Source organism: Cololabis saira, chromosome 21 (assembly GCF_033807715.1).
Source record: "Cololabis saira isolate AMF1-May2022 chromosome 21, fColSai1.1, whole genome shotgun sequence".
Lineage (NCBI taxonomy): Eukaryota > Metazoa > Chordata > Actinopteri > Beloniformes > Belonidae > Cololabis > Cololabis saira.
This window is the reverse complement of record NC_084607.1, coordinates 18815425-18830296: the sequence shown is the minus strand read 5'-3', so window position 1 is coordinate 18830296 and position 14872 is coordinate 18815425. Positions and strand designations below refer to the sequence as shown.

Genomic DNA, 14872 nt, shown 5'->3' with positions numbered 1-14872 from the left:
TTCCTAAAATGTCAGCATTGTGATCCTTGGTGAAATTTATCTTCCATCAGTTTAACAAAAGCATGACTCAGGTTTGTAAACTCATCCCACACTGGTAACAGCTAGACGACCTACAAATTACTCTCAAATTATCCCCAAAACAGACTAGACTAAGTTAAGGACATGTTGACAATTGTCTCAAGGGTGAAAAACAACATGATGCGATTTGATGATCATGACAGCAGCTTCAAAGTCTGTGTTCATGGTATTGTACAATTCTCTACCCTTTCAAATTCCCTGACTTCTTCTCTTAAAAGGTTGCATCAAGGTGTATGGCCATACATGCAGGCTAATCCCTTTATAGCAAATTATCTTGATTTTTACAATTAGCTTTCAAAAATGTCCATAAGATCAGAGCATGACTGATATAAAACAACAGCAACATGCCAGAAATCAGACAATTTGAAAAGCCTTAAAAAAGACAGAAAGGAGTTCTAAAAGAAATGTATCATTTGAGAGGATGGTGTCACATGCAGCCGCACGAGTAACCCATTAATCCTACACAAGACCTTTTTCTTAGTAGCAATCTTCACTCTCAACACTGATTCACAGGTGGGTGAAAGGGTGATAAGTGCTTAAATTGGGAAAAGAGATGTGAAGAGGTCTGAGTCACAGAGAGCAAGCTCCTTGGGCTGCTTGCATTAACAAGCCCTATAAGAAACTCAATAGGAATTAGATTTGATGCCCTTCCGGCAGCAGTTACAGCCAGCTGGACTTGGTTTGGGCTTCTTTTGTTTCCCCATTCTGCCATGACCTACTACATTACTGGCTTATTATCTTTTGTCATACTCATAATAACATAAATGAACAAAAGAGCTATCAAGACATGAACAAAGTCGTTTTACAAGGGGGACAACACTTGCAGTAGAAAATAGTGCTCAACCACCATCTCTGGTGCCTGTGGTGCGTGTGCAGCTGCGCCCCCCTTCGTTCCCTTTATCCCCATCCAGCTGCTTAAGGATGATTTATGGTTCCGCGTTACACCAATGCAGAGCCTACAGCGTAGGCTCTGCGCGTCCCCGCGTACCCTACGGCAAAGGCTCTGCGTCGATTTAACGCAGAACCATAATTCTGGCTTTACTCCTTTTCGTGATTACTGGTGACAGAGATGCTGAAGCTTGTGTGCATAAACTGTTTATTTTTTCTCTTTAAACACACACACACGTCAGGTTAATTGTATAATTTAGAACGTTTATGCACACAATTTGGCATTTTGTTTAATGCAACTGCAGGCACTTTCGAGTAAATAATGCAATGGCCCGGGATCAAATTCAAAACTGAATTTGCCCGACTGTTGCTATATTTTCCTTTGATGGGGTTTGGACGGAGCTGACGCACAAAAGAAGCCCAAGTAACTGCTGATTTATGGTACCGCGTTACACCAACGCAGAGCCTACGACGTAGGGTACCGCGGTGACGCGTACCCTACGCCGTACCTCTGCGTCCATTTAACGCAGAACCATAATTTGGGCTTAACGGTGTGATTTGGTGTCTTGCTCCAGCTCCAAGCTGCCCGGTGACGCATGGCGCACCGGAGGCGCGGCGAACTCCCCCTATAAATGCTCGCTCTGCGCTCCACCAGCCTCACACACAACGCGAGCTCAGACCTCTCACATCACAACGTGGATCTTAAACTATCCCACCGACCAGCGGGTGCGACTTATTGCAATTATGATTAAGAAAATGTCCCCATCCGAGAATGAGTTCAACATACCGGCTAAGAATTGCCACAGGATGGTCATTCTGGGCTCCACCAAAGTTGGGAAGACGGCTATCATCTCTCGGTTTCTGAATGAGAGGTTTGATGACCAGTACACACCCACCATCGAAGACTTTCATAGGAAATTCTACAGCATCCGAGGGGACGTGTACCAGCTGGACATTCTGGACACGTCAGGAAACCATCCCTTCCCTGCGATGAGGAGGCTTTCAATTCTCACTGGTAAGTTTAGTTTTCAAACTACCTTAAACCGTAAATCACGCTCATTCTAGGTTGCAAACGCGCTGCTCATATACATGGGTTTAAAACGCATTGTATCTTCTGTTTTCCAGGTGATATCTTCATCTTGGTGTTCAGTCTTGACAACAGAGACTCCTTCCAAGAAGTGCAGCGCCTGAAGCGCCAGATCCACGAGACCAAGTCGTGTTTGCGAAACAAAACTAAGGAGAACGTGCAAGTCCCGCTCGTCGTCTGCGGCAACAAGTGCGACAGAGACTTTTACCGAGAAGTGCAGGAGGACGAGATCGAGAAGTTGGTTGGAGGAGACGAGCACTGCGCTTACTTTGAGATATCAGCAAAGAAGAACACCAACGTCGACCAGATGTTCCAGACTCTGTTCACCATGGCCAAGCTGCCAAATGAAATGAGCCCCGACCGACACTGCAAGGTCTCCCTGCAGTACTGCGACGTGCTGCACAGAAAGTCGTTCCGAAATAAGAAGTGCAAGGACGGGAACGCGTATGGGATTGTGGCGCCGTTTGCACGGAGGCCGAGCGTGCACAGTGACTTGATGTACATTAAAGGGAAAGCTGTCGGCGGCAGCCAGGCCAAAGAGAAGGGCTGCGTCATTTGCTGACACCTTCTCAGTCTGTGTGCAAGTGTTTTGTCTCTGTGAGACTGTTCAGGGCTGCTGTGACCAGTCGGTGCATGCAGGAAACACAAGACTGCAAACTGTACTGCAACCACATGTCGGCCGTCACACACTGTAAAGTCCTGTAGATGCTGTAAATCTTTTCAACATGAGCTTTCTGAGAGGGAAAAAAAAGTTTACACTTTGCCATTTTTCTGAACCATGGTGAAACTTGACTGTTTTGGTGCAGAATGAACAAATTCAATTCTACATGTGTATTTATTATGTCCTTGTCCACTTTTGCATAAAGAGAAAATAAAACTTGTTACTTTCATAACCTGTTCCCTTCTGGTCTCTCATTTCAACTTCAGCTCTGTTAATTTGTCACACATGGCATTTTGCACTTTACACATGTTCAATGGAAAACATTTTTGAAATCATAATTGGCTGAAAAATCCCACATATGTAACGTACTGCTATTCAGGAGATCCTTCGTCCCCACAACAATAAGACTGTTTAACGCAGGGGTCACCAATCCTGGTCCTCGAGGGCCGGTGTCCTGCATGTTTTACATGTTTCGCTGCTTCATTGCACTGTGATAAAAGTGACTGTGTCGTTAAGAGAATTGTGCATACCTCAATGACAACCGTATGACGATGATTAATTAGAATCAGGTGTGTTAAAGCAGAGAAAACTCTAAAACATGCAGGACACCGGCCCTCGAGGACCAGGATTGGTGACCCCTGGTTTAACGCCTCCTGAACTCAGTCCCACACACACTCACACACTCACCTCTGCCACAACTAGACTATGGGCCAATCCCAATTCTCCTTCACTCGCCCTTCTTTTCTCCACTCGCACTTCTTTTCTTCCCTAAGCCCTAAAAAAGAAGGGGGAGATTTTAGGGCACTTGAAATCTAGGGCACTTGGCCCAGGTGCCTGTCCCAATTCTCCCCCTACCCCTCGTTTCCATCCCTACCCTGATCAGGAAGCTGAGAGCCAAAAGCTGTTTTAATTTCAGCTGTAGCGCTGTTAATATGGCACTTATATTCCATATAAAAAAATGTGCACAGAAATATTTACAAAAAAAAAAGTTTGCAGTGTATGTGCTGCTACTGCTGATGAGGTGTCCTGTCCACCATTTTCTCTAAAAGGTTTAGGAACCTGTCCATGTGTTCTTCATATAGTTTTGTACTTGTGTGGTTTTACTCACTTGGAAATACTTTTAAATTGTCTAATAAAACTTGTTTCACAACAGTTTTCTCTTCTGGGGTTTCTCAAAGTAAGGTAATGTCTCAAATTATAAACTGTACAACAAGATCAATAGTAAAATAAGGATAGTAAGAGAATCTGCAGTAAAAAAGGCTTTATTTGCTATATTCAAATACAATTTTTAAAAAGAAAAAAGTAAACATTGCACGCAGAACAAAGAAAGGTGCTGTTCCATATAAAAAAATTTGCACAGAAATATGTACAAAAAAAAATTGCAGTGTATGTGCTGCTACTGCTGATGAGGTGTCTGGTCCACCATTTTCTCTAAAAGGTTCAGGAGCCTGTCCATGTGTTCTTCATTCTTTTGACATCTTCTGTCTTCTTTGGCGGCCTCAGCTTGAAGGAAGTCCTGCATAGAGAGTTTCTTTTTTTGGGGGGATCGGGGGGAAAGTGGACCTGATGCCTGAAGCTTCCAGCTTCCTCTTCCAGCTGGTGAGGCAGAGCTTGAGGCCGATGTGCTGGCGTCTTCCAAAGTGTTCTGAGATAAAAAAAAGATGGATACACATGTTGATTACACACATGACTGGACTATCATACACACCCACAACATCATACCAGGTTCATTATCACTGTATAAATAAAAATTACCTCTGTGCTTTCCTCTGAATTTGTCAGAGAGGACACCAGTGAGGATGGAGGGTCGATTATGTTCTGAAAAGAAAATAACAGTTAGAGAACCACCGGTCGTAGCACAAGCTAGCTATAGGAAGAAGGACTGGGGAATAAGATTGTGCTTTTTTTACTGCTAAACTTACCATGAGTATTTGCGAGGGATCTTCATAAAACGCCGACAAACATGGAGGTGGATTGAAGGTCTGGACCCCAAAACCTCATGCATCTCTTTGTAGAAAGGCCATGAGGCTGCTGTGTCCTGCATAACACACACACACACACACACACACACACACACACACACACACACACACACACACACACACACACACACACACACACACACACACACACACACACACACACACACACACACACACACACACAATTTACAGAAGATTATTAATAAATACTTTACATGGATTTTTTTTTGTTAAGCATCATCTCTTCAGCAGATAATATTACCATAACCATTGCTTACCTTATATTTTTTTTAAGATTTTCCCATTTTTTGCCAATTTGTGCTGTGGTCACCTTCCCCTCCAGTTCCAGCTCTTTGATGAGTTTCCTGTAACAGAAAACAGTGATGAATAGTAGTTATACCATGGTTAAGGACCCCATCACAGATATTCTGCAAGCAGATAGCTAGATCACTCACTCCCACAGTGGTTTAGCAGCATATTTCTTCTTTGTAAAATTCTCCTCGTTGGTAGCCCTAAAGCTTATTAGGTGTCGGACCTGATCCGGAGTCTCTGGAATGAAATGTGATTACTGCAATGCACAAACGTCCTCGAAAAAAAAAAAAACAAACAACAAAAAAGTTTGAACTATGATAACAAGGCAGCAAGCGACGTTATTACTTCGTAACCCCCCCCCCCAAATAACGTTGCTGCCTTATAGTAATGTGAAATATACAACAAATTTGTAGAAAATATGAGAGTTAACGAGTAGTTAACAGGACACGGCAATGTTATCTACCCGACTCATCATGAACAGCCACATGTTGCATTATCTTACGTTAACTCAGAATCAGAATCAGCTTTATTGGCCAGGTTCTAACATTGTCCAACAAGTAATTTGACTCCGGTAATTTCACTCTTTGGTATTAAAAATAAACAATAAACAATGTGGTATTTCTGTGTAGCCTACTGTTAAAACATACAAAAGCACTGTGATTTTTTTAATTCCATGGGACATTATACTTACATTTGTGGGTTCAATATCCTCCTGCTCTTTGCGGTTCGCCATTTGACTCAAAAAAATGAAAAAATGCTTGCTTGCTCAAAATCGAGACGAGTCTGTAAAGCATGTTTTCCTCGGTCGGCGAGCTTTAAATAGACACAGCCTACGGCGTAGCTTACGGAACCTACGGCGTAGCTTACGTAGCTTACGTAACCATTCCGGCGCGATCTTAGCGAACAACGGACAAAAAAGGGATGATGTACATTCACTGAGTGAATATTATGAAAGTAAAATATCGGTTTGCGCCGAGAAATGTAATCAAAATGCATTTTTATGCAGAAACTAACTCAAAATATTGATTTTACTCCCAAAAAAAACAGAAATGTCCTCCATGTTTTTTTTTTTGATTCAGTCCGCAAATGACGACGAAAAGCATTCTGGGAAATCTTCATACCCCCTCGCTCGCCAAGTCAGCATCTGAAATCCCTCGATTTGAAGGGGCTATTCTCAGCCCCTAGCCCTCGTTATGCCCCCTCCCCCTAGGTGAAAAGAGGAATTGGGACACCACTACCTTCACGGGAACGCGCAAAATTTAGGGTTAGGGAAGAAAAGGAGGGCGAGGGGGAGTATTGGGACGCACCCTATATTTTAGTTTGCACTTTACATGCTATTTTTAAATTTTATATTTCATGTTTATTTTAATATTAATGTGCTTTTATTGTCTGAGTGGAAGTGTGGTTGATTTTTATGTTTTGATGAGCTGCTGGACAGTTGAATTTCCCTTCGGGGATGAATAAAGTTCTATCTATCTATCTCTCCATCTACTAAAATCAGAATAACTGTTTTTGCTGCTGAGGAATAATTTAAAATCTCTGGATAGAGTAGGTATATGCAAAGTGAAAAGATGGATATTCCCAATTAAAATGTGAAGTATAAATATATGAATCCTTTTATTACAATATGGGGAAAAAAATGAAAATCTACAACAGATATACGTCAACTCCACAAAGCAAATATGCCAACAAAAGAATGCATCCCGTTCAAAAGCCCCGGCAGAGGGATGAAGGAATCCCAGCCCAGTCCTCGGGGCTTCACGCATGTTCATAGTCAATATACGAGTGTTTTTTCTCCCTCATCTCGACCGTGTCTTCGCTTCCCTCCAGTCGGTGCGATGTCAGGAGGCTTTGGGCACGTCGAACATGCAGAGGCTCTTGTACTTCTGCAGCAGCTGGTTCTTGGTGCGGACCTGCTCCTGCAGCGCGGCCAGCTGCAGCTGCTGCTCCTGCGGGCTGCTCTCCACCCCCGGCATGCTGTTGATCTGCTCCCGAGCCTCCTGGATCTTCGTCTTCAGCTTGGCCAGCTCTTGGTGCACATCCTGGCTGTCCTTGTCCATGCTTCGAAAAAATAAATACACATTTATATATACACACACACAGTACTCGAGTTGTAAAAAAAAAAATCAGGGGGGATGGTGGATTTTATCATAGGGGGACAGATAATTTGTGCTGATTACAAATAATATAATATATTAAAAATAATAGCAGTGACCAAAAAACCTGCAGAAATACTGCAGGAATGACATAGCGGCAGTTAAATGCAGCCTTCTGTAAGCTTTAAATATCCACTGGGTTTACATCAAATACACCAAAACACAAAAATAAAAAACAGTTTTCTCTCTGTCCTTCACAGGATAAGTAAAATGGATCACTGCAAAAACTCACAATGTTAACAAGAATATTTGTCTTATTTCTAGTTAAAATGTCTCATTTTAGTAAAAAAAATCTTATTACACTTAAAAACAACAATTTTCACCTGTTTCTAGTCGATTTTCACTTGAAATAAGTAGGAAAATCTGCCAGTGGAACAAGATTTTTTTTGCTTGTAATAAGAAGATAAATCTTGTCCCACTGGCAGATTATTCTACTTATTTCAAGTGAAAATGTACTTGAAACAGGTGAAAATTGTCAAATAAGTTATTTTTCAGGTGATGACTCTAAATGTTGAAATAGCAGTAATACCACATTCATTGATGAAATGACATAAGGAATGGAAAGGGGGGATGGCAGTTTTACAGGGGGGTGATTTGGACCGTTTTTATTTCAGGGGGGATGCCATCCCCCCTCATCCCCCCTCAACTCCAGTACTGCACACACATTAAACATCCATGTTTGAAGGTGCTGTAGGCAGTTAGCGGTTAGCTTCAGCTGGCACGTCCACATGCATAACTTCATGGTTTACAATGAATAAAGAGGCTGAACCGCGAATGCACGCGTGATGTTCAGACACTCGAAGCCGTGTGGGTTCTTACCACTTTATAATGTCGTGAACTAAAGGCAGCAAAGACCAGTCTTCGGTCTCCTTCTCGAGCTTCGCCGGTGCCGCCGCCATCATTCCTCCTGGTCCGCGTCGCGGGTTGATGACGTCAGGACACCGCGACCGATACATGTTTCATTTAATCAAGCAATAAGAAATGGTTGTCTCATATGTTTATATTAATTATTTAAAAAAAAAAAAAAAAAAAAAAAAATATATATATATATATATATATATATATGTATTTATATATTTAAAATATATTTTATATATCTAAAAAAATAATATATGTTATAGATTAAGTTGATTATACATTAAAATGCATATATATGCTTTAGGTTTTTACCAACTTGGTATTAACCATTAATATGTATGTAGACAGAAAGAAAAAAAAAAAAATGGTTGTCTCAAATTATATATGAAATAGTTTTTGTAGACAACGCTTTCATTAAAAAATGGGGGTATCCGAATCAGAATGCAATCAAGTAATGAAACTAGATGCAGTCAAAGGTGATGCAGGATCATTATGCTTACTATAAATGCTGTTTTTTGGGGGGACTTTACAATCTAAGCACATCACTCGAATTATGTGTGATCTGTAACTAGCTAACATTTTTTATAGACTACAAATTTAATGTAATTGATCCCCTATGATGCTAAGTATTGCTTGTTTATTTTGCACCAGTGTTTGTGAATTAGATTAAACTCTTTAAAATTCAAATTCCATTTGTTATTAGGTGTTCTCGGTTCAAAGTAGAGTTTATTGTAATTTGCTTTATGTTAAAAGTAGTGGAAGGAAATCCATTGCTGAGGTCCAGCTATATTAAAAAACGAATTACATTTGGCATTTTAATAGCTAGCTATGAATAGACCTGAGAGGGAAACTTATAAACAGTATACACGCATGAACAAAATCAAGCAGTATCATGAAAAAAATAATGCATTAGTGCATTTGAAGAACTAAAAAGTGCAGACTTTAAGAAAAGTTCATAAGCTTGCCGTTTGGAAGATTCAGATTCAGATTCAGATTCAGAATACTTTATTAGTCCCAAAGGGCAATTCATTAATACAGTCGGCCTGTCCATAGCAACAAAACACAATACACCAAACAGCCAATATCCCCGATCACATCAGCAACAACAACCACAAGCAGTGATAGCACAGCAGAGCAGGATGCAAATATTTCATGGTTCATAGTTTACAATAGTTCATGGCAAGATAACTTCAAGAGTCATTGTGCATTTAGCAGCCTTATGGCAGATGGAATAAAGGAATTTGCATAGCGGTTTGTTTTCCGCACCGGCACATAATACCGCTGACCTGAGGGCATAATTACAAAGAGACTGGCCAGAGCATGATCAGGGTGGGAGAGTATCCTGTCTGCACTTCATAGGGAAAAAAGTTCAATTAAAAAGTGCAATTATTTTTTTCAATAAATTTATTGATGTAAGAAGATACACACACATTTTCATGTTTTTTATGTTCATTTAAACTTTTGTACTGTTTTTTTATGTTGTGCAAATAAACAAATCAAAGATAAGCTGTTTCAATTTAGACAAGATGAGTTGTCTAAATTACAGAATATTGTTTCTTGACTAAATTAATGTTTCAAGGTTAGTGATTTATGAAATGCAGGATCAAAAATACGGAGTTATCTGAAGTTCTGTAACCAAATGTAGAGTGAATGATTATTCCAAGAGTTGATTATAATACATAAAAAGTCCCATTATTTTTTTAAGGCTTACATGTATCATTTAGGATGAGCCCCAAACTGGATGAAAGTCTTTCCCCTCTCTGCAATTATAGTAATGCTGCTGCTAAGACTTTTCCAAAGTAAATATTCTTTTCAATATTGGCCCATATTTTACTGAAATAGGCCAAGATAATCTATTAATACTTAGAACAAACACACCTGACCTGTGATAGAGCATATAACTTAAATGCTCCAGATCCTGCTACCTAGCAACTTGAAGTACCTGCACCGATAATCAACCCACTATGTCTACAGTACAATAGACGACAAGCTTGGAAAGTGAAACCAGACAGCCTCTGCAAACATAAGTGTGCATGACAGACACAAATATAGTTAAATATATGACAATGTGTCATGCTTTATGTCTGTTGTGCTGTAAATTGAAGTGTTATATTCAGGTCAGGTATCTTTATTTGGGTATCTGTGTTCCGTCTAGTTCACGTTGCAATGGATTTAAAGGAAAAACCAGCATGTGTACTGCTTCCTTTCATTTGTATTTCTCAGCAACAGCTTATGACTCCCAAAATACAGCTGGAAACGTGGACAAAAAAATAGATAATAACTCTTTGGATCTCATCACATTGAGTGAGCACTAAAATATTGTAGCTGTGCAAATATAAACCCAGGCTTGCAATCACCCATAAGTTTCAAACCATCGTGCCTTATGAGGTTATGATTTTGAAAGGAGGTCACTTCGGGGAGAGTGATTACTGATAAAAGTAAGTTAATAATAAACCTTGATTGGAGATGTTAACAGATGACATACTGCACACATGATATGACCATGTAATTACCTGAGATTAAGAGGCGTCTTTTCTTTTTGTGACAAAACAAAACCACTAATTTCTTCTCCTGTTGGAGCAGAAATTACTCCTTAGTTGAGAAATGTCATCTAATCTCTTGATCCTTTTAACTATAGGTCTGGGGGCATATATTTTCACAGATATATAGTCTCATCAATGGAAAGATTCAACACTTGAACCCCTACAGAGTTCAGTAGGGAAAACCAAAATGGAAACACTCCCATTAGCCACCAAAGAGGTGAGAATACCTCAGTGGGGCAGACAGGGAATATTAAATTAAGAGTAGCCTGAGTGACACTTAACCTAGATTTATACGTGTGGCTAATTGAGCACTTACTCCTGCCAGGTTTCCGAATGAGTGGTAGTGTTGATGATATTATCGGTGCTCTGCTCACACTATTTCTAAGCATGATATTGATGAAACTATGAAGTTTGTATAGGTGACCTAGATTTGAGTTTGTAGGGCATGATGCTGTCCAAGTGCTTTACCATTTGGGTCACAGGAAAAGCTTTGACCCATTTATGAGCTCTCAAGACAGATGTTTTCTGATCCAACAGTTTCTTCTCATTTTCAATTAAACACATTTGAGAGGATAAGAAGTTTTTAAAGAATTTGATGAAAATGAATAAGTCACAAATTTGACATTTTTGATGCAGTATTAAAAACCGTAGCACATTGTTGTCTGGCTATGGACTAAAAGTTGCTCAGACTGATCAGTTTTCTACTACCGGTACTTTTCATTTGACTAAAAATTTACTACGGTTGTGCCTGACATGTTAAATGGGATTTATGTGTAATGTGTATTGTTATGTGTGTGCATGTATATAGTCATGTATGTATATATTGTTATATATATTGGGTATAGATTTATTTATTTTGTGTACATTTATTGAAAACAGATTCATTTATTGATATAGATTTATTTACAAGGGGTCTTCAACACCTTCCAACAGAGATTGGGAAGGGGGGCAGTCGTGGGTTGGTAACAAAGATGGAAACATATAATTGCAAATATGATCTGGCAGAAAAGCAGTTTCTACCAAAAAATAATTGAGAAGTAAAGCTAGGAGGAGAACATAGAGTTTATCAGTAAATTGTCAAAAAATCAGGGGGAATTTCCCAGTGTAAGGGCAAGGGCGCAAGTCTAAACTGGTCACACATGACCTCCAATCTCCCAGGTGGTCGTGCATCAAAAACCATTACTCATGAATAGATTATAACACCGAGGGCAAAGCATAAATTAATGCAAATGTAAATCAACAAATGAGCAGGTGTTAGTGAAACAGAATGTGAAATATCTTGGATGCATGCAGTCTGCAATGAAATAAAAGACCAATTAAAAGCAAGAAGCATTGTTTGTTCACACCATCAATCTTTCTCTGATTTCAAGTTGTACCTGCAATTTACTTTCAAAATAAGTCAGTCATTAAAATATATGAATCAACTGGGTTTTATTTATTCAACTGTCGAAAGAGGTTCTTGTTTTTATGAGCAAACCAAAATAAACAGAATGTCTACATATTTTTATTTTACCAACGATGTTTTAATGATTTCTTTTGATTTTAGTAGTATAAGTAATTTAAAAAGAAAAAAAAACAACATATTTTGTCTTTTTATATTGCTCCCTATGATCATCAGTAGTTAAAATTCGGACCCCTGACTGAATTTCCCATGGATGAACAGATATAAAACATTTGTATCCGTCTGGAAAACCTCTTATATGCATCTTAGAGCAAGCTTCATGACTACCAAGGGAGCTGTATACGTTTTCGGGATGGGTTATTTAAGGACATTTCCTTTTGAACCTCTCCATAGCACTCCCCAAACGGCCTGCTTGCATCATTTACCCCCTATAATGACGTTAAAGGACAGCTGACAGTTTCCAACAGATGGGTCTGGGTCACTTCTCTGGCAGAGTTATCAGAATGCAGATATATGTGTATATATATGCTTTCTTGGAATCAAAGAGGAGACATTATCAGTGTGCTGAGTATGTCTCCTCTTTGATTCCTGGTACCTGAGAGCCACATTTTAGATAGAATAATTTAGTTAAAAACCTAATGGTTGTGTGGAGACTCAATTTCCTTCATAACTGGCACTAGTAAGGCCAGTATACTGTCACATTTCCTGGAAAGCTGGAGCTGTTCCATGTATTCTAATAACATCCTGCTCTTTGATCCACTTTGGTGTATAATTGTATTTCATCTCGGGTTAAAGGGAGTTGTGCAAGAGAGGAGTTTATGCAGGTTTTCAGCAAGCAGTGTTACTGCGTACTAAATGATCTAAACAGTACAGAAAAAAGAGCTTTGTCTGTTTGGGACTTGAAATGTTTTTGTTAAGATAACAGACAATTGTGCAGCTGTTTGATGCCAAACAAACATTTAAATGCCATTAGCTTTTACACGTATCAGATCATATAATACTTGCTGAATTTCAGTTTATTTATTTTTTTTATCTATGACCTTCACAAGTGACAAATCATTCCTAAATCATTTTAAGAGGATGTGTTCTATCAGGGAGAATGTTGTTTGTGAAAGATTCAGACATCCCTGAAACTTTTTAAACTTGTCTCCAGAAAAACTTTTCTCTAGTATCTACAAACATATATCCAATGCTGATTTGCAAATGGGAAGAGGATTTCTGGACAAAATCTGCAAGAACATCCTCTCGATTATGAAGAACACAAATTTAAAAATTATTTAGTATAAAATCATCCACAGATCACATCATGCAACACGCAGTGCACCATGGGTGACACTGTTGGTTACTTTCACGTCACATGGTCCTGCCCGCATGTTCTTTTTTCTGGTCAACAGTAACATAGGAACTCTCCAACATTTTAAGCATCAAAATCCCTTTATCTCCATCATTGTGTATACTAAACTTGACAATCCTCCAATTGAATACAGAAATCCAGTCCTCATTTCTCCAACAATCGCCAAGAAAGCAAATCTACTCAGGTAGAAATTTAAAACCTGTTTGCACATTAGTCACTCGACCAACTTTCCTATTTAATACATCACATTAAAATACAGAATACTTACCATTAAGAACTAGTTGATTGTTTTCATTAATATCTGGAATGAATTTATAACCTACCTAAAAGTAAAACAGACAACTGAGCCTGGATCTGTGCATGTCTCTGAAAGAATAATATTTAATACAATAGAAATGACAATACAATTTTCTACAAATTTCTCGTATTTCTATCACCACGTCTGTAGCCGGACAAAACGGTTTGAAAAAAAATGTTTTTAAACAACAACTTATTTTCTTCATCCAGTTACTCATCAGCAGCATAATTTATGAATCTCTGCTATGCACCGACGAGTGAAATGTATTGATTGGAAAGTTTATGCTTCCATCCTTTCTGGGAAGAATTCATATTGAAAAAAGAAAATCAAATATGGATGCAATATGCAGTTTATCTGCTCCACATTCACTTTCTACAGCTTTAACCTGTTTGGGCATACTTAAATGACAAAAGTAAAACATATTAAGTATGAGAGACAAAGAAAATAATCTGGGAGCGAAAAACAAGTTTGTTGTTTGTACAGCTATATTCAAAATACATACTTATGGCGGTATTGGAGACGATCTTCTTTTCTTTTCTTGTAAACCTTGTTTACGAGAAAAGCCTGCCATGTTCAGAATACAGTATGTTATGACTAATTATTATTATTATTATTGTGGGCACAAGTTGGGCTGGATCTGAAAAGAAAATGCAAAACAATCTTTTAAGAGCTGTTTGTTTTGGTTCATCTTCCATTAAAATGAATCTTTATCTAAATACAACCAGAAACCTCTGATCATTTTGCCAAGATGTGGAATTCTTAAATCAGAGCTCAAGAGTTAATATGCACTGTATTGTTTTCCCTCGGCCTGACAGACGCACAGAAAATTACTTAAATAATTTCCCTGAAGCAGTTAGGGCATAGTAGCATTTTAGTTTATTTTTGGTTAATAAATAATGACAGAGTTTAAAATTGTGTTTTTGTTGAGGTGACTTAATATTAAATCCTGGTTCACCTCAGATCATCATCCCTGTACTTGTTGAAAATCATCAGTCTGAGTCTGCTTCCGTCCTTGGCTGAGTTTATTCCAAACCTTCACACCACTGACTGAAGTGCAAAAGTGCACAATGTAAAAATTTAGAAAATAATAAGAGTGTACTTTCTTTTTCACAAGATTGTGGCGCATTTTAAACAGCCAAACTCACTTTGAAATTGAGACTTTTGTGCGTTTTTCAGCGAATACACACAAACATCCACTAGATGGTAGACTTCAACTGATGGAAAGGACCAACAAACCGACAACTTCGAGAACT

The 14872-nt window shown here is 38.8% G+C and overlaps 2 protein-coding genes across 2 annotated transcripts; one reads left to right on the top strand and one right to left on the bottom strand.

Moving 5' to 3' along the window:
* The first annotated feature begins 1653 nt into the window (after positions 1-1653).
* On the top strand, positions 1654-2705 carry LOC133422011 (dexamethasone-induced Ras-related protein 1-like). The gene is made up of 2 exons (XM_061711869.1): positions 1654-1981; positions 2092-2705. Exons 1-2 carry the CDS (start codon positions 1711-1713, stop codon positions 2613-2615), a joined length of 795 nt encoding a protein of 264 aa, XP_061567853.1. The 5' UTR covers positions 1654-1710; the 3' UTR covers positions 2616-2705.
* Positions 2706-6593: 3888 nt separating this feature from the next.
* med9 (mediator complex subunit 9) lies at positions 6594-8089 on the bottom strand. Its single transcript, XM_061711999.1, has 2 exons — positions 7984-8089; positions 6594-7069 (listed from the first exon to the last, which is right to left on the bottom strand). Exons 1-2 carry the CDS (start codon positions 8064-8066, stop codon positions 6850-6852), a joined length of 303 nt encoding a protein of 100 aa, XP_061567983.1. The 5' UTR covers positions 8067-8089; the 3' UTR covers positions 6594-6849.
* Positions 8090-14872: the final 6783 nt, after the last annotated feature.

Excerpts from the sequence above, each read along its gene's own strand:
- LOC133422011 (XM_061711869.1), top strand. The coding sequence starts at position 1,711 with ATGATTAAGAAAATGTCCCCATCCGAGAATGAGTTCAACATACCGGCT. Across the intron at positions 1,982-2,091 it reads GAGGCTTTCAATTCTCACTG|GTGATATCTTCATCTTGGTG; the intron begins GTAAGTTTAGTT and ends TCTGTTTTCCAG.
- med9 (XM_061711999.1), bottom strand. The coding sequence starts at position 8,066 with ATGATGGCGGCGGCACCGGCGAAGCTCGAGAAGGAGACCGAAGACTGG. Across the intron at positions 7,070-7,983 it reads GTTCACGACATTATAAAGTG|CATGGACAAGGACAGCCAGG; the intron begins GTAAGAACCCAC and ends ATTTTTTCGAAG.